General features: G+C 39.9%; 1 protein-coding gene across 8 annotated transcripts in view; it reads left to right on the top strand.

The window, feature by feature from the left end:
• Positions 1-19,488, top strand: part of p120ctn (adherens junction protein p120) — a 47,547-nt gene that overhangs the window by 14,553 nt on the left and 13,506 nt on the right. For 2 of the 8 annotated variants that reach the window (XM_067360149.1, XM_067360148.1), the window contains exons 2-13: positions 7,130-7,207; positions 7,858-7,923; positions 9,290-9,331; positions 9,448-9,577; positions 10,036-10,318; positions 10,996-11,121; positions 12,117-12,739; positions 13,640-14,027; positions 16,377-16,690; positions 17,076-17,379; positions 17,682-17,820; positions 18,215-18,338. In XM_067360149.1, coding sequence (XP_067216250.1) covers positions 7,176-7,207; positions 7,858-7,923; positions 9,290-9,331; positions 9,448-9,577; positions 10,036-10,318; positions 10,996-11,121; positions 12,117-12,739; positions 13,640-14,027; positions 16,377-16,690; positions 17,076-17,379; positions 17,682-17,820; positions 18,215-18,338 — 2,571 coding nt within the window. In that variant the 5' untranslated portion in view covers positions 7,130-7,175. Of the gene's footprint in view, positions 1-7,129; positions 7,208-7,255; positions 7,577-7,857; positions 7,924-9,289; positions 9,332-9,447; positions 9,578-10,035; positions 10,319-10,995; positions 11,122-12,116; positions 12,740-13,639; positions 14,028-16,376; positions 16,691-17,075; positions 17,380-17,681; positions 17,821-18,214; positions 18,339-19,488 lie in introns of those variants that run through there. The other 6 variants (XM_067360153.1, XM_067360150.1, XM_067360151.1 and 3 more) reach the window with 6 other exon arrangements.

The following is a 19,488-nucleotide window of genomic DNA, read 5'->3' as shown; positions in this document are numbered from 1 at the left end:
CCCTTTCCCCGGACGTTTTTCCCGACGCGGAAAGCCGACGTCGCGGATTCTACGGATAATTATGGGCGGCTGAATTGTAGATACGGGCGTTTACAATCTGATGAGTCTCCCGAGACTAGCCCGGAATGATGATATGATGATATTTAATACGATAAGATAAGAGAAAAACAAAACGGCTTGTACAAATGATCAATGATAGATAATTATACAGATAAAGAGAGAGAGATAAACGGATGTGGGATTATAAAAATATAACGATAGTATTGAAACAGGAGTGTAATAATTATAAAAATATTAAGAGACTTTTGAATAAAATTTCCTGCAAAAAATGTTACAGTGTATCTTCACTGACTTTTTTGTATTTTTAATTAAATGTGCAATGACTGATTTATAAACGTTTTAAATCGCTACAAAGTCCCATAAAAAATTTTTATAACAAAGTATTACTGAAATATATACATAAACGTTTAAAATTACACTCTAACAGTTCAATAAAGTTGTTAAAAGCTTTTAATTATTTTCAAAAATTGATTGATTAAAAGTCTCTTAACATTTTTACAATAAATGTTTGCATAATTGAAAAAAACACACAAGAACATATTTTGAATAAATTTTCAACAGTTCACAAAATTTTGTGCCACTTTTAATTGATCAATTTCGAAAATTTATATTTTATAATGACATTTATATTTATTAGATGTGCATTAACAAAACAGTGCATAAATTTCAACCTTCTCTTTTTAATGACTCAATTAATTCTCTCGACTTGTCAATTTTGAGTCAATTACGACTAATTACCACCGGCTATGATAACGGCAGCCAAAGAGAAACATCAATTAACAACAGCATTAATGCATGGCGTACTGCGCGCGCGATATTGCGGCTGCGAAAACATTTACAAAACATTTATCCGCGCACGGTTTCGTCCGCGGCAGCGACGCTCTCGCGGTTCGCGCGTAATGATGAGGAATCGCGTGACGTTGCATTTCACGCATAAAAAGCAGACGAAAGGAACAAAAAAAAAAAAAAAAAAAATGTCGCGCGCTGCAGGTCGCGTTTTCGGCGCGGTGAGTTTTCGCGGGCGTCATAATTCGGGTGGAAATTTATGGAGAAGAGGCCGAATAATCGTGCCGCAACGATTGCGCGAGATTTACCGGGCGTATTTTCGAGCTACGCCCTTCCTCGCCCTCCTCCTTCTCCTCCGCATCCCTCCTCTATCTTGTGTGACGGATAGCTCGAAGCGGAACAGATTGCTCTTATCGAGCGGATTCGCGCGCTGCATCGATCACCGATATATAAAATGCTCGTCGGCACGTTTTTTCCCGCGCCGATTCGATTCATCCTTCGTCCGATCGAAGGACCGAGAAATTTTTCCGGGTTTTTCCGCGCGATTTGCCCCGGCAATCGGCGGAACACGCAACCGGAATCTGCGTTCCCTTCACGCCGCCAATTAATCCCCGTTATTTCGTTCATCGATAAGGAAAAAGAATAGAAAAAGAAAATTATCTATTTAGCAGCTCGCCTTACAGCTGATTTGGAACGAAGCTCGATTTAACGAGATATTAAAAATTCTTGACAGAGAGGAGTCAGCTTATTAAATTTATTGAATTTTTTTTAACATTTAACGTATTTTTATAAAAATATTGTAGATATATTAAATTGTTAATTTAATACGACAATTAGAATTTAGGATAGAAATTTTGCGATTTCATAAAATTGTCTATAAAATTATTTTGCATATTAAAATATCAATTTATTACAAGCATTAGAATTTAGATTGAAAAATGTCACATATACAGTACTTACAGAGTGCACAATTTGGAAAAAATGGACCTTATATTTATCTTTCCTTTCCACGCGTTTCGCTTCCCACAGAAAACGGGGATGAATAACTTCCGGTCTGTTTCCTAAGATATGCGGTGTTGTCACGTGAAATTCAACGATTCTAAGAAGGAAAAATCGAGGAAAACGTGCGGGATTACTATGGTACACCTTACCCTCCCGTCCCTCCTCTCTTTTCCTCTCTTTTCCTCGAGCGCATTTAACTTTCTCGGCTGTCGAGTCGAGAGTCGCAAGATAAAAGTGCGATTATGCGAGCTCGTATGCGTACACAGATCGACACGACGGTACGCGGACTATTTCGCAAATGAGATCTAAGGAGTCGAGCGCGAGGGGGAGGGCGGGATAAATTATACGGTAGGGTACGGCCTCTCGCGAATACCGTCTCTCCCCCCGTGTGTAATTACGCGATCGTATTTACATACGTGGCCCATTATCGCCCGGCGGGATCTTTATTTTGCATTCGAACGCCCGCACACATTCGCGCGCAGCCCGTTGAAACACAATCAGACTGTATGCTCGACGTCCCGTCGCCGGCACACAAAGACCGGAAAAATACGAATTTCTAATCGCGGTGTATCGCAACGCGTGCGACTTGATTGTTGCCGGCTCTGCCTTGTGCAGTGAGAAAAAGAAGAAGAAAAAAGGATATATAATAAAGAAGCGAAAGCGCTGTGAGAAAAATGCCGGGAAAATGCCGGGGTGACCCAGAATTACGGAGTCGCCTCTCGGCCGCGGTTTATTTTACCGAGCACGGAGTCGATTTTTCATTTTAAAACAAATTTTAAATCCAAGTACACAATCTGGGAGTAGAGCTTCCGGAATGTCGAAAATATTTTTGCATCAATGACAATCAATAATTTTCTAATAGCCTCAAACATTAATAGAAATTTCTCCAGATTATCGAGAATTAATACAAATTTATTTAGAAATGTTTAAAACACCTTTCAGATCAATATATAATGTTGAAGTAATAAAATATGGGAAATATTAAAAACGTTAGCTAAACATATAATTTTGTTAATTAATTCATAATTATACCAAATAGAATCAATAAGGAGCATAAAGAGCCATAATGCTAGGTCTTTGTGCGAAGGTTATAATATATTCATTAAAAGTGTTAATAGACGTTTCGGCCTGCCATCAGGCCTTCTTCAATGTACAATAAGTGACAATAAAATAACGATAGATTCGCAAAGATTACATGAAAGAACGATGTCGAAGACGTAATAGACAGACTTATTGATTCTATTTGATTTAAAAATCACCAGAGCCTTATATTCTAATTAATTCGTAATTATACATCTCTCTTTAATAATCGTGGAAAAGGAACTGGAGAAAAACTTTAATATAACTTTAATAAAAATATCTCCGCTCGAGTTAACCGAAATTTAATTCAGAGTTTGATGTATTTTCGCCGCGGCGGTCGATGCGAATTTAATTAAAAATCCGCGACTCGGTTGACGTGGTCGTTGGTGAAATTCTTCACGAGCATCGACCCACCGGAGGGAATTCTCCGAAAGAAATCTTTGCGAACCGCAGGCGGCCTACGAGCGGTCGGAGATGATTTTCGCTCGTTGCGGCCTCGTGCGAATTCGTCGTGAAAGACACGCTAAAAAAAAAAAAATCTAATACGCCAGAGACCATTTACGAATAAGGGGACAGAGAGGAAATAAACTCGCCCGCGGGCGACGTCGGCCTACATTTTCGATTGCAGTTCCGCGCGGGGAGAATTATCAATTGTCAAACAGAACGAGAAATCGCTCGCGATTCGGAGCGAACTGTCACGAAAATGGGGATTGTGAAATTCCATAAGTTAAATTGTCGAGTCGAGTGGCAGATCGTCGAACATACACACACACAACACACACACACATGCGAGGCGCGAGTATTATTAACCCCCGGAGCGGATCATCGGGCGCGGCAAAAAAATTCAGTTATCATCATCAATCATATGTACGTAGATCGTCAAACACAAATCGCTGAAGCGAACGGACGAAATGTAAATCGACGGGTCAAAGTGGAATTGTTGAATCCCGTAAAAACCATCGGCGGCGCGTTATCGAGCGCAAACATTATTACACCCAAAGCAGATTATCGAAAACAATAAATAGTGAAAAACGCAGCAAGCAGATCAATCAAATGCGGCAGGAATTACGTTTCGCGATGCGAAATAAATTTCGATACCGCGCTCTCACCTCCCTTTCACGCTTCGCGCGACACTGTTATTTGTATTTTTATGAGAAGCAGCTCGCAAATCATATTAATAAACTGCATCAATATTAACTCCCCGCTCGCGTTGTCAGTTTCAACGAACGATAATCGATATTGCGCGCTAAACAAATCAACAATAAATTGCTCGACTGTCTATTCCGCGGGTTCTTTTCTGCCCCTCCTCCCCCACCCCTTTCACACGCAATTCCCATTATCTTTCCGAATGTGACAGTAATTGCTTTTCTATCATTTCAGTACCGCGCGCGCGCGTGCACGCGTAATGGTAATTTTAAATTAATGCCAGTGGGTATTCATTGTAATTAACGGTTTAAACTGTTTCACGGGGTGAGCCGCGCGCGCGCGCGCGGGCATTACGTAGCGTATTGCAAAACGCAACCTCGTGTTTCGCACGGGCGCGCGCGCGCGCGCGCCGAGTCATTTATTCGTGTAATTAATATCTTTTCGGATGTTATTAAATTTTCGCATAGCTTTAATGCGATATCATTCATCGAACCGTGTCGATTCGCAATTTTTCTCTCTCCTTTGGGAGGGGAGGATAAATAACACCCTCTTTCTCTTCCCCTTCCGCTTCCGTTTCCGATGTGCCCGCGTGCATATCCGATTGTTAATATACAGAATGTCTCTCTGTTGCCGTTTTATTAATTCACCGGAATTGTCGCCGCGCGCTTTGAGTGCCTTTGTACCCCCCACCCCCACCCCCCTCGTAATCCCCGCGTACCTTGTGATCTCCGTAACGACGGGATAAATCTTTAAGTGCCTTGCGCTCGCACGAGCATAGACCTGCGCATATTACAGGCATCCGCCGCGGCTCGTAAAACTCCCAACGATGATAAAATAATCGTAAGATGCATGTAATCGGCCAAAATATTAGTCCATAATATAAGATAAATGTCAGTCAGTGGCCGGGCTTGTCCCAATCTCTGAACGCATATAAATAGAACAGTTATATTATTTAACATTCATAAATGTAAAAATAAGTTTAATAAAGACATTAATAAATTAATGTTCGCATATTCAAAAACTTAAGAACTGTGCAAATTTTAATTACATAATAATTAATGCAATGAACCGAAGTATATTATGTGAAACGTTTTAGATCTTTAACAATTTTAGTAAGAACAAATAGTTTTTTATGACGTTGAAAAGAATTAATTTTCATCACTTTTAGAAACAGATTTCTAAATTTCTCATTTAAAAATCTTTTGCGTGCATTCTGCATTATGTCTGCACACTAATCATATGCACATTCGAAATCTTCTGCAAATATTTAATTAACTATGAATTGCTAAGCACAAGTTTGATTTTATACTTCTGTTAAGTTTTAATCTTTATTAAAAGATGAGAAAAATATTACTTTGATAGAAAAAATTGTAAAACATTCCTTAATAAAATATTAATATAAACACTGACGTATAAATAATTCAATTATAAATACCAGAGGATAAATAAATTATCGCGAGTATAAATCATGAAATGATACGGCGCGCTGTAATTATTCGAAAATTTCGTGGCGTCCCTCATCGACCTCGCAAACTAACTTTCGAGGCACTGCGTTCGTATACAAATTAACGCATTATAATCACAAATTCACATAGTACACTCGCTAATGTACACTTGCTCGAGCGATAACCGGAATGGGATTCGTTATTTTTCCGCTACCGGCCAGCGCGCGCGGCGGCGGTGTTCATTTCGCTGCATGCAATCAAGTGCTCTCATTAATAAAGCATTTGGGGCATAAATTAATTATCGCCGCCCCCGGGGGATTCCCTCTTCATTCCCCGACGCGAACCACGATTTTATTCGCCCTCTCGGTGCCATAATTACGACTCGTCCGTTCGTCCCGAAAAAAATCGAAGTCGACAGTTTTCCTCGGAAGAGACACTCGTCATTTCAATTACTTTCGCAATTCCCAATTTTTTTTCTCTACCGAATATCGCGAATTATCTAGCACTGCGAGCGACAGGATTTCCCGAAGCGTCGCCTTTCCCTTTCAATGGCCGCTAATTTACGGCGAGGTTTTCCGTAGTCGGGAAATCCGCGGTAAATCGAAAAGCGCGATAAAGGAGCGCCCGGGCGAGAAATTAATCGAGGCCCCTCGAACGTGTTAAGTGGCGAATTAAAAGGATTTCTTCACGACGATGGGAGAAGTATCGTATTATACGAGACGCCAATAACTAATTAAAGATTATACTTGAATCAATCGTCGAGGCTTCGCGAGGGATAAACAGACGGGTCGCGATAAATGGATGAAGAAAAGATAACAACGCCGGCCGATATCCTCGGGCTTGCTAACGTCGCATTTAGCACTAAATACGGTTTGTCGGTCTCAAATTCTATTTATCTATGTAAACAAATGATGTGTAACTCAGTATGTAATCTGCTTACTCGTATCGAAACGAGACTTTGTACGCGTATATTTATGATTCATTCCTAATTGATAAGATTGTGATTCATGAAGAGCTACAAGAGATAAAAAATATTTCTAAACATTCTTTTTAAAAAATATACAAATAGATGTAATAAATAAAATTATTTTTTTATCTTTAAATTTTTCTATCATTTAAATATTTTTTGGTGAAAAAAATATGAACAAATGTAATGGATAAAAGTATTTTTTTTTTTTTTTAAATACGTTTAGTGTATAAAATAATAATATATTCTAAATCGATATGTGACCTGGGCTCAGATTGAAACTAGCTTTACGATGTACATTTGCGACTCATTGTTAATAAAACCCTGATAAGATTATGATTCCTAAATAGATACGAGAGATAAAATTATATAAATATATGTAAAATAGATAAAATTTGTTCAAAGTTTTATCTTTTTAATAATCTTTTTAAAAATTTATATTACATAAATAGAAATATTCAATAAAGTCACTATTTTTACTTTTGGAAAATTAAGAAATATGAATATCTATAATAAAATGTGAAAATTTTTATTAAAATTATTTCAAAAATTGTATAAATTTATAAAAGTTTTTTTTTTCAAAGCAACTGCAAAACTTCTGAAATAGTTTTTATTAATGGAATTTTTATTTGTGTGCTTTCAGGGGACATCATCCACTGCTCGGGAGCAAGAGACACAAATCAGCTGGTATGTCAAATAATCAGCTGGTTGACTCCTGTCTGTAAGTGTCTTTCTCTATGTTTAAAATAGATGATTGGTAGACAGTACCGCGGCCAGTATTTTCACACGCTTCTCCGATTATCCGTAAATGTGATAAGAGGATTAACATTGTGTGTATCATGTCTCATTGTCCCGACATTTCCGCTCATTATCATCGACCGAGCGCGTCCGTCGCGATTATTAATTAGACATTTCGCTAATAATTCACAGCTCGGAGGATTTGTTTGTTTCGTTTCTGTTTTGCAGGCGTAAGCCCGGCACAATTCGCGGAGCGGATTTTCTATCTTCCGCGGTAAATTCTACGAGTTTTACTTGCCGACAACTTTGACGTCAACTCACCCCGCTGCGATAATTCAGACATGATTATAAAGTTACGTAACGTCGGGGATTAAAAAGGTTTTGACGCGCGCAAAGCTTCGGGACTACAAATAGACAAGCGGGTCTTCATTCCTCTGTGGATTTACCACATGAACTTTTGCTCGCGAGCGGAATCTTGATTTAAGGCTCTCCTCGCGCGCAAGAGACACTTAATATTTCAAATTTTTATCTCACTTGGCGAAAAAGACAGTTACAATGACACTAGAGAAACATGTAGGGGGGGAATTAACGCAATCTACAGTCCGATAACTTTGTGCGATTGATTGACATTAGGCTGGTGAATCGCCGGATCGAGCAGAGGCAGGAGCACAACATAACTCGCACTGAGATCACGCAGAGGTGACTAACACCCATACATTAATCATGCGGTTACTCACGCTGAAATCAACCGCGCATGCGATTAATTTCATTAAGTTTAATCGGATGAATGTTCTCGAATGCGATTTACTCCGCAAAAAAACGATCATTTCCCACGCCGCGCAAATATATATCTACGCGAGAGCTATTGCGAGAGTTAATTCCAACAATATAGTTTTGTGAAGCTTTCGTATTGTATCGCTGACAATTTCCTTGGATTGCGTTAACGCGATTTTATCGCGGCGCGCATAAACCGTTGCGTTCTAAGTTGCGGCGCGGCCTAATTAACGCTAATTGACGCGACATTGTCGCCTAATTTCTAATAACCCGCTAAGACGCGGTATTTCAGAGTGAGTAACTCCACTGCACATCGACGCGTGTTTGCGCAATCATTTAGCATGCCGAAAGCGACGATGCGACGAGGAGGACGCGCTCCGGCGCAATTAGTAGCATTCTCCTCGAGATCATCGTCGCGCTTAGACAACGTATGGATACGCGCGCGTGCGTGTTTGTGCCTTAACGCGTCGTTCTGCTTTGTTTTCGTTTGGTTTTCAACGACACTGTTTGCTCTCGATTATACTTCAATCACAAAGTGTTGTTCGTGGTCTGCTATTCCTCTGCCGCAAATTATTTTATAATTTACATATAATTTGCGTATGGTATTCTTTCAGTTTGCAGGATTTTCCTTCGCGAAAATATTTTGAAAAAATGAACAACAGAATATTGCGCGCAATCGGAACAAAACTTTAGTTTCCAGTTCATTTCGAGCAATGTTTCAAAAAAATCTAATTAAAAACTTAATTATTAGAATATTTAAAAACACGAAAAATAAAGGGACATTTCAATTAATTTGAGAATAAAAAAAACTTACCAGGTGGACATACCAGGTGATTTGTGTCGCTTGCCCCCGAGCAGTGGATCCCCTGAAAGCGCACAAATAAAAATTCAATTTGTGAAAACTATTTTAGAAATTGTCTAAAAAAAAATGATATTTCTTTTCCGCGTAAAATGAGTAAAATGAGTTGCGGAAAAAGTGACATAAAAATTTTCGCTGAAGAGAAATCGACACCAAATTTTGTAATTTGGTGATTAATTTCATCCTGCACATGTTGCATGATGCTATTTCAAGTAGATTTTTGTGTATTCGATCATGTCAATATTGCCATGCTATTTATTGTAGAAAATCTCTTGCGAGATTTGTGCAGCCTTGTCCTGTACTTTGAAATATCTACTTTCGTATATATATATATATATATATATTTTTTTTTTTTTTATGAGATATGTATTTTATAAATGTCATTCTGACTGAAAGACACCGTGAATCTCAAAGAGAAACGCTCGTTTTCAGACGCGTCCTACAGGAGAAAGCCCCCGACATGCCACAATACACGTAAGCGTCTAACTGATTATGATAGTAATTTCTGATATGATACGTATCTGCGCACTTCCGCGCTTTTGCGCACATTTCCGTCGATCTCTCATCTCTCTGTCTCTCTTATTCCGCAGGGGACAGGGCGACACAGATTATCATGGGAGTAACGGACAGGCGGACACTCACTCGCTGCACTCGTCTCATCTGTCCGTCCAGGAGGACCCGCTGCTCATTCGGACTCACAAGCAACAAACTTCTCAGCAAGTGAGATTGGGTTCCATTTGTATACTTTCCGCGCGAGTTGCGCGCACGCAACTTGCAATTCATAAATTCACGCGTGACGTACTTCTGAACTTCGTTCAATTGCGTCCCGTTCCGCCGCCAATTTATAACCCGTATCATTTTTTGCTGCGCGCGTGTGATGAAATTAAAAAAAAATACATAGCTCTTTTTTTTTTAAACAAATTTTAAATATTTTATTTCGCGATCCTCGCACTTTATGTATTTCGTATTTTCGCTGAAACGGTCGATTCGCTCGATTAATTTCACCCGAGCGCGCCGGCACTTCTATTTGCTCTCCATTTACGAGCGATTCGCGAAATCTGATTCGCGTCGTCGTCAATAATCGCATTGCGCGCAGCGCGAGCGCGGGTGTTGCGCAAAAATCCCGTTGAATGCAGCGTGAGAGAGAAAGATTGTGTGACGGGACGCTTCCTCCTCAGGTGACGACCGTGACGAAAGTCGTACGCGAGGTCTCGCACATGGAGCCGGATCCGGGCGCGGTCAGTTACATGTCGGTGCCGCTGATGTCGCAAGACTACCAGCACGCGGATCCGCGCTACCCCGCGGATCCGTACATGGTCAGTTTCGACCATTACGACCCGTACCTGGGCTACCCGCCGCAGCCGGGGTACCCGGGTCCCCATGGCATCTACATGCCGCGCTCGCACTCCCCGCACAGCCCCCACAGCCCATCGGAGCACAGTCGTGCTTCACCGCCACACGGTATGTAACATCTGTATGCAATGATTTTTGTTTATTTCTAGTTTTATGATTTTCGACTGGAAAAATATTTTAAATACAAAAATAACGCTCTTGGATTTATTGATTCGCAGAATGATAATTGCTTGGTTTAAGATTTATTGGTTTACTTACAAGCTTGATGGTTGCGGATAGATAAATAATAATTAATGAGTAATGATTTTATTTTAAATCTGCTTGTCGAATTTTTAATGGATATTTTTTTGTGTCACTTGTATTTTGAAAGTGCATCAAAACGTAAAATTAGATTTTTTAAGTGAAAACATTCAATTTGTGTGAAATAGAAATCGTGTCATTTTTTGCAATAATGTACTATTATTTGATAATAAATTTTCATTAAACTAATATTATATAAATACAATCGTTATGAAAAATAAAATGTGCACATAAAACATTTAAAGAAGTTCAATCAGCTGTAAAAAATGTTGAATTTTAAAACATAAAATATTATTTTCAATTATTTCAATCTGAAAAAGTGACATAAAAATATTGAACATTTCTTTCGGAAAACACGGCTAAAAAATTGTTATCCTAAAAAGAGACAATGACAAGCGTGAAATTCACGTTTCCTTTGAAGGAAGGGAAGAGAGTCGAATGAAATCTGTGATAGCGATATAAAAGCGGCGATTCTTCTTCCGCAGAGTACTTGCGCAAGGGTGCGCCTTACGTGGAGGGCAGCTATAACGACATCGACCCCGGTTTAAACCCCGCTTTGCAGGACCATTATCGCATTACGCCGAGTCCAGGTGGTCCCGGGGACCAGTACGGTAGGTAGACGCGAGACGCCGGTCCGCAACAAGTGCGACCCGTTTCGTTTCTTCTCCGTCGACAGGCGAAATTCGATTTCAAACGACATCCCACCCCTCTTGCGCGATGTTTTTTCACGATTTACGCGATTGGATTACGCGTCGCGGTGTGTAGAACGGTGGCGAAAATGCGCCGATTTGTAACGGGTGGTCAAAGAGAAAGAGAGATAGAGAGAGAGAACGGATACCGTAATTCACTTTTGAACTTCGACCCGCGCGCGAGTCCGACACATCCTTGTTATTTTATGTTTCTCTTGCTCCAGATCGAATCAGCAACACGTGGAATATGGATGATGTCGACGAACCCTCTCGACAGCACCCTCGTGGTGCAACACATCCGCCATTTATCTAACTCGCGTCTCTCTCTCTCTCTCTCTTTCTCTGTCCTCTTTTCCTAAACATCCCCAAAATGTTTCGTTTGAATATTGAAATGCGAATTAATAACTGATGCTACCTCGATATTTTAAATTGATGCACGTACATGATTTATCAAGGCAGTTCATATTTCATCAAACGTCATTAATTTGCAGATTATTATGTAATTTCTGATGGACAGCGTATAAGAGATTGCTTCTGGTGTAACGCGATATGCAATTACGATTTAACTCGGCGATATCATTTTTCCCCGCCGAATTATCCGCTTTCCTTGCAACGCTTGTTTCTTCTCGGAGTCGAATGAGAAATTAATTATGAAATTAATTATTAAAGTATACATTAGTAATCCTAATTGCAAATTTGATCAAGGATTTCAGAAATAATAAATCTATATTACGATATTATCGTCTTCGAAACGCATTGCTCTTCGAGAACGCGATGGATTTCTCGAGATTCCGAGAGAATGATAAGCGGTTATCGCCGAAGATAACATAATCGAATTGCACGCTTCTCCGTTAGTTGGGCGTCTTCGTGTCGACGGCGACAGAGTATAATTAATATCACGATGCTCCGCATTTCAGACGAGAGCAAGGTAGCGTACGGATATGTATCGCCGTCGCCGTACGGGCCCGTGAGTTACGGGCCCGCCGTGGGCGTCGGCCCGGTGCCGAGCGACGTGCCCGGCTACGAGGAGGGCCATCCGGGCGTGCCGCTGACGTCGGGCGTGCCGCCCGGCATCTTCGAGGATGAGGTGCACCTGCAGCGGCTGCAGTCGCGCGGCCATCCGGTCGTGCCGGGCATGGCGTCGCCGCTCGACGACGACCAGAAGTCCATGCGCTGGCGCGACCCGAACCTGTCCGAGGTGATCGGCTTCCTGAGCAACCCGAACAACATCATCAAGGCGAACGCGGCCGCGTACCTGCAGCACCTCTGCTACATGGACGACCCGAACAAGCAGAAAACGCGCAGCCTCGGCGGCATACCGCCGCTCGTGCAGCTTCTCGACCACGACAATCCGGACGTGTACCGGAACGCGTGCGGCGCCCTGAGGAATCTGTCGTACGGCCGGCAGAACGACGAGAACAAGCGCGCGATCAAGAACGCCGGCGGCGTGCCGGCGCTCATCAACCTGCTGCGGCGAACGTCCGACGCGGATGTCAAGGAGTTGGTCACGGGAGTGTTGTGGAATCTGTCCTCGTGCGAGGTGAGTTCCCGACAAATACACTGTTTAGCAAAATCATCAACGCGCGCTTAGATCATTTTAGGTCTGTGATATTCGGCTTTATGAAATATTCTTCTTAACTTTTATATTTTACTGTAATATTGTCATCATTTTTTTATCTTCTTGTTAACAAACACACACACACACACATGTGCGTTGACTTTTTTATAAATAGTTTACACTTCTCGACATCGATCGCTTCGCGCCCGACTTGATTTTAACGCACGCGAATCGCTTAATACGAGACTTACATTAGACGAAAAGAAAATTTAATGAGAAAATCAAATTAAATGTTCAATACGTTGTAATTTTTTATTTTTAACATTTTCTCACGTTTCGTATTTTTATTTTTGACTTCAATTCTTTATACTTTAATCTTTTGAAGGTGAAATTTTCTCTATTTTAATGCTTTTAAATCTTTTTCAATCAATCTAGCATTTAAAAATACAGTTCTCAATACAAACATTAATGTTTAACTTTTAATTTTCATTTTGGTGTATTTAATATTCTGATGTAACATTTTTTTCATTCTAGTTTCAAAATTTTTTATATTAGTCTTTTAGTTAAAAATTTTAATTATGAGAGAACATTTAAAAATATTAAACACGATTTTTTCGAAACTAAAAGTGAAATATTAGTCGGTAGAATTTCGCTTCTTAACGCAATGGACAGTAAAGGAGAATTTCATTAACTAGGAAATTAACATAAATTAAAATGGATTAGAACGCAGGGAACACTCTTCCTCTAATTTTCCCACTAAATAATTTCGCGTGCGTTAAATCCAAAGTCAAACGCGTAGGGAATTCTTTTTTTAGACCGGAGTTCTCTCATTAACAGGGACTTAAAGCGCGCGAGAGGGTAATTCGGATGTGCGGTTTTCAGGACCTGAAGAGGTCGATCATTGACGACGGCGTGACGATGGTGGTGAACAACATAATAATACCTCACAGCGGCTGGGACCCGAGCTCGTCGAGCGGCGAGACGTGCTGGTCGACGGTCTTCAGGAACGCGTCCGGCGTTTTGCGGAACGTGTCGAGCGCGGGCGAGTACGCGCGTAAGAATCTGCGCGAGTGCGAGGGCCTGGTGGACGCGCTGCTCTACGTGGTGCGTTCGGCGATCGAGAAGTCCAACATCGGCAACAAAATCGTGGAGAACTGCGTGTGCATTCTGAGGAACCTGAGCTACCGCTGCCAGGAGGTGGAGGACCCGAATTACGACAAGCACCCGATCCAGTCCACGGTGCAGAACAGGGTCGCGGCGCCCGCGAAAGGTGAGACCGGATGGGGGATGAAAGGGCGATTTATCATTATCGTAGCATGGAGTGACAACTTGCAGCTCGTGTGGAGGATTCAGTGCCGCGACAGCTTAAACCTCGCCCCCGGAAACTCGAGGAAATTAATCTGAATTTAAGTTTGATCGGAGCTCAATTTAGATTTAACCTAATTTTGTTCATAATCAATCTAAATTGAGTTTAATCTAATTAAGGGATATAGAAATAACGCTTTCGTACAATTTTAACGTAATGTCTATTGTTTCGCTTCTACTTCTTTTCTCTGCAAATCAATCGAATAATTCATTCATATATAAAAAAAACTTGGACAAAAGGTATCGTGCTTGAAAAGTTTCGTTCACTTCACTTTTACAAATTTCGAAAATTTCGAGAGCTCCGCTTTTATATCTTTGAATCGAATTGAAGTTGAGTAAATATATGATTAATTGAACTGAATTGAAATTAATTTTCCCCGAGATCTTGGGAGAAGCGTGAGTCCTTCATACTGCGAATGACACGTGTAAATGCTGACAAATGCGCAATCATGAGATTTGCATAGACAAATGCGCGTTGTGCTTCAACGATGAAAAATAAATTGCAGTGGAAGAGAGGGAGAGATATCTCGAGCGGTGCTTTCGGAACGAATACGTTTTCCGCGGCACGCACGAACCTCCCTCGATAGGCGTGTAGATGCAATCACATTGTGCGTGTGTATGTATGTGTAAAAAGGTTGAGAGGAACGAGTGAGGAGGAGATAAATGATTCATCCCTCAAACCAACCATAAAATTGGATCACCGGGAGCGCGCAGCCTCCCTGCTGCAGGCACTTTTCTAGCTATTGTGCGAAACTATCGTGTAAATATGCGCCTTTCGAATGCGATTAATTGTTCTACATCAAATTGGGATAAAGCGATCGGCCGAAATTGCGCGATAGCGCTTAAAATTTCAGAGCTCTATGAAATTTTGCGAACTATCTGTATCAGAAATTTCAGCTTCCGCGATTTCCAATTAAAATGTTTGCGCGCGAGTTGCTGAAACATTTACGATATATGGCTTGAAATAATAACAAATAGTAGTTTCCCTTTTTACGATATTTGTGAATAGCAGTTAATTTGAGCATTTCACGCGCGAACACGCAGTCGTTGATATTTCACGGCGTAGTTAGTAGCTGTAGTTAGTTTACGTAGCGTATCAAATTTGATTAAAACTTCCGGTTTATACCGATGTGAGGTAGCGGAATATTCGTGTCGCGCCGGGAAACTAGAAATAACGTACTTAGAAAAGTGGCAATAGCAAATAGATGGTTCGATCTAGTAGACGACTGTGTATTTTACGATCTGTGTTCTTTACGATTATTTTTGTTTTGTCGAATTCTCTCCTAATTTCCATCAATAATATGCATCTTACTAGTTTTCAAAGCGGGGATGGATATATACAGTGTGTCCAGAAATGTACATACACGAACCCCGTACCTTGTATATCTCTGTCTGTATTCTTCTTAGTTTCCTATGATTTCGTGTTTTTTTTTTTTTTTTTTTTTTTTTTTTTTTTTTTTTTTTTTTTTTGTAATCATCAATTATATGTACAAATCTTAGTTGAATCTTAGTTGAATCTTCCAGTTGATTTCGACGTTTTGATTTACGTGTTGTTTGTACCGATTTTTTATCGGATCCTAGTTCAGCATGGATTAAACTGTGTTTCAATCTTTTTAGCGTACAGTTTATGTCAAGGTAAGACCCTCATCCATTGGTAAATTAGTTATCGCATGCTTTGCTTTGGCGAATCGTCGTAAAAGCTGAACACGTTATCATGAGTTTATACTTTCCCTGTGAATTATTTATTTTTTCTCTTTTTTTTCAATTTAAATTCGTAATTGCTCTGTGTTTTCTACAGCAATAATTTCCACTTTTGTATACACTGTCTATTTTGCGCTAGAATTCAGAACAAAGTCCACCGACAACGGATAGATTAAGCGAGCTTGTTGCAAAGTTGGCAGATAGTTTACAGTTTCGTTTCTGATTTCGTTTGTTGCGTAGATAAGTGGTTCATTTCATTTAGCAGGTTAGCTAGATAAGAATTTAGAAGCGTAACGGGCGCATCAGAAACGCAAGAACGGACATTAACACTTCTCGATGTCGATCAGTGCTGCTCAGTATTGCTGAAAATTGCTGTCGCATTATCGTACATTAAGAAATCTAAATCTAACAAGCGATTTAATAATTAAATACGAGATTAATTATAAATTTGAAGAAAAAAAAATCAAACACATCGAACTCTTGGCTTCACAATTCTTTTGTAACGCAACTGTGCGATTTTTATTAATGCGAATTTTGCGTCATTCTGCTCTAGGCGAGAATCTAGGCTGCTTCGGCGGCAGCAAGAAAAAGAAGGACGGCCAACCGGTCCAGAAGGAGACCACCGCGTCGCGCACGACGAATCCGCGGACCGAACCGGTCAGGGGAATGGAATTGCTCTGGCAACCGGAAGTGGTCCAGTCGTACCTCAGCCTTTTGCAAACCTGCTCGAATCCGGAAACGCTGGAGGCCGCCGCCGGGGCCCTGCAGAACCTCGCCGCCTGCTACTGGCAGCCGAGCATCGAGATTCGCGCGGCCGTTCGCAAAGAGAAGGGCCTTCCTATATTGGTGGAACTTTTGAGAATGGAGGTACGAATTTCACGAGAGGTCTAATATATTTAACGGCTCTGTTAAAATATACAACACCGACGGGTTAAAGTAGACATATGTATATATATATGTCTTCCAGCGAAATTATAAATTAAACTTGAGCCGTCTGCAATCATTTAATTATTTTATGCGCACTAAAAGTTGCAAAAATTTCTAACGTTTAATTATATTATTTTGTTTTTATATTTTAATACATATTTGCATCAACTATTATTAACTATTGTTGACGTCTAAAGTTACACTTTGCCAGAGAATAAATATATATGTGATTCAAAAATATCTTCTTTGATTTCTCAAATATGTTTAATACGTAATTAGTAAAATAAAGTTTGGTATTATGCTTATAATTAATTTCTGCGGCCAGGTGGACCGAGTAGTATGCGCGGTCGCGACTGCACTCAGGAACTTGGCGATAGACCAGCGCAATAAGGAGCTAATAGGCAAGTACGCGATGAGGGATCTCATCCAGAAGCTACCGTCTGGCAATAACCAACACGATCAGGGCACGAGCGACGACACAATCGCCGCGGTGCTCGCCACTCTCAACGAGGTCATCAAGAAGAACGCCGAGTTCTCGCGGTCGTTGCTCGACGCCGGCGGCGTCGACAGATTGATGAACATCACCAGGCAACGCCAGAAATACACGCCGCGTGTTCTTAAATTCGCAGGTGAGACCGGGAGGTCGAATTTATTTTGAGTTAATTATACAAGACGACAATTAAAATGTTACTAAGATTATTTTGCGAATGCACAGAATTAAATTGGTGAATAATACAAAATTTGAAGAGCTTTAAATACGAGAAATTTGTCGATTGTAATAAGAATTATATACAAAGTAATTTAATAAAAAATGTTTTACGCGCGTAATAAATTTTCTAATTGTCACTTTGTATATTAATAACGCTGAATACACGGCTTATTTTAACTGAATAATTACTATCGAGGTTATTTAACCTAAACGTATTTTTAGGACAAGTATTGTTCACCATGTGGCAACATCAAGAGTTGCGGGACGTCTACAAGAAGCACGGCTGGAAGGAGCAAGATTTCGTCACAAAAACCGTCGCCGCCAGAAATTCAGGGCCTAATTCACCCAACAACGCTAACAGGTAATTAACCACGCGCGTTTCCGGATGAATATATAAATATATAAAATAAATGCATATAACAATATGTTTAGTTGATTTTAAATCGATTTTATCGTTCATCAATTATTTTTCATAATTTTAATAGAATTTAGTTCTTTGTGTGTGTTATTTACGCTTTATCATTATAATATTTAATATGAAGAATAAATAAAAAAATATTAATTAGAAATATCGTAAAATTTGTTTGCTTTCTTTCAAGCGCGATTTTAGTTTGTAATATTTTTATTTCTAGGACTCCGCTTATCTTTTGTTTTTTATTTATTTGTCGCATTTTATAAGGTTTAATTCGTTATATTTGTTGCGCGGAGTCCTCGGTATTTTGCCTCGGATAACTCGATTCTACGTTAAAATGCAGCTATGATTGCAGCACCCTGAATCGACCGATGGCAAGCCAGGGCAGCACAAGATATGAAGATCGAACGATCCAGCGAGCGAACATGAACTCGAATAATGTCGGTCGACCTACTATATATCAATCAGTAAGTAATAATAACTAACAGCATCACTAAACAAATACACTGTGTAGGTACACCTTATAGGATCTCGTCAAGACAAGCACAATCGACGGAAAAAAAATCACATGTGCACATTACATGCAATTTGAATCGCCGGTCTTAAGAAAAAAAAATATACCTACTAATATTTCATAAATTAAAAAAAAAAAAAAACATTAATTTCGGAATTTATTTACAACTCATGAATAAATAGAAAAATTTAAAAACTTACATTTTAAAACGGTTCATATAAATTATCTATTATTCTTGTCGCAAAATTGAAAATTTAATTAACGTTGTTGCTTCGTAATTGCGCTTGACTTTTCTTAGGACCGACGAGACTTCGTCCTAATTATTGCCATCATGATTTTTCCGATAATCGCGTCACAAGATAGGTTTTAGGTAGAAATTGTAGTCTTTCGTCACGACTTCCTCAAACACACCCGATAGATCGTACACAAATATTTGTATCGTATTACTAACTTTGCTTAAGCTCGCAAAGTGTGATTCAAAGTAGTTACCTAGAACGATCGACACCTTGGCAATCGATTGTGCCAAAACGAACGAATGTCACTCCGCAATTTTTACATTGTAATTCGCGTCGAGGAACACCGGCGTAGATAATTTAACCGAATGATTTGTGTCAACGATTGTCTTCCCACATTTTCGTTGACTCTTTACACTTTGTAAAGATCTTTATTTTTACTGCGCAGACTTGTATCGTTAAGTAGATGCAAAGGGAAAGAGGTAAAATTATTGTGCACTAGAAAGAAAGCAAACATTTTTTCATATAATAAAGATCCAAGAGTTAAAAATAAAAATTACTCGCTATATGTAATACACGTTCGGCATTTAGTGGAATGCGAATCATCCGGCTGTACGGAAATTTGCAATTTAATGTTCACGCGCGCAACACGTTTACACACGAATCCACCAAAGCACGAAACTGGACCAAAACCGCAATTTTTAATAACGCCGCGTAGTCACTTTCTAAATCTCGCGACCTTTTGCACGGTTTTTCACGGCAGTTTTTCCAGCTGTTCCAATTGATTTGATTACGAAAAAGATATAATCTTAGAAACGCACCGCGCAGTATTACTGTTAACGATTTTAGGTCTAACAATAAGCGACGGTA

The sequence above is a fragment of the Linepithema humile genome, chromosome 8, assembly GCF_040581485.1.
Source record: "Linepithema humile isolate Giens D197 chromosome 8, Lhum_UNIL_v1.0, whole genome shotgun sequence".
NCBI lineage: Eukaryota > Metazoa > Arthropoda > Insecta > Hymenoptera > Formicidae > Linepithema > Linepithema humile.
Note: the sequence above shows the minus strand (reverse complement) of the source record. Positions and strands in the feature narration are given on the sequence as shown.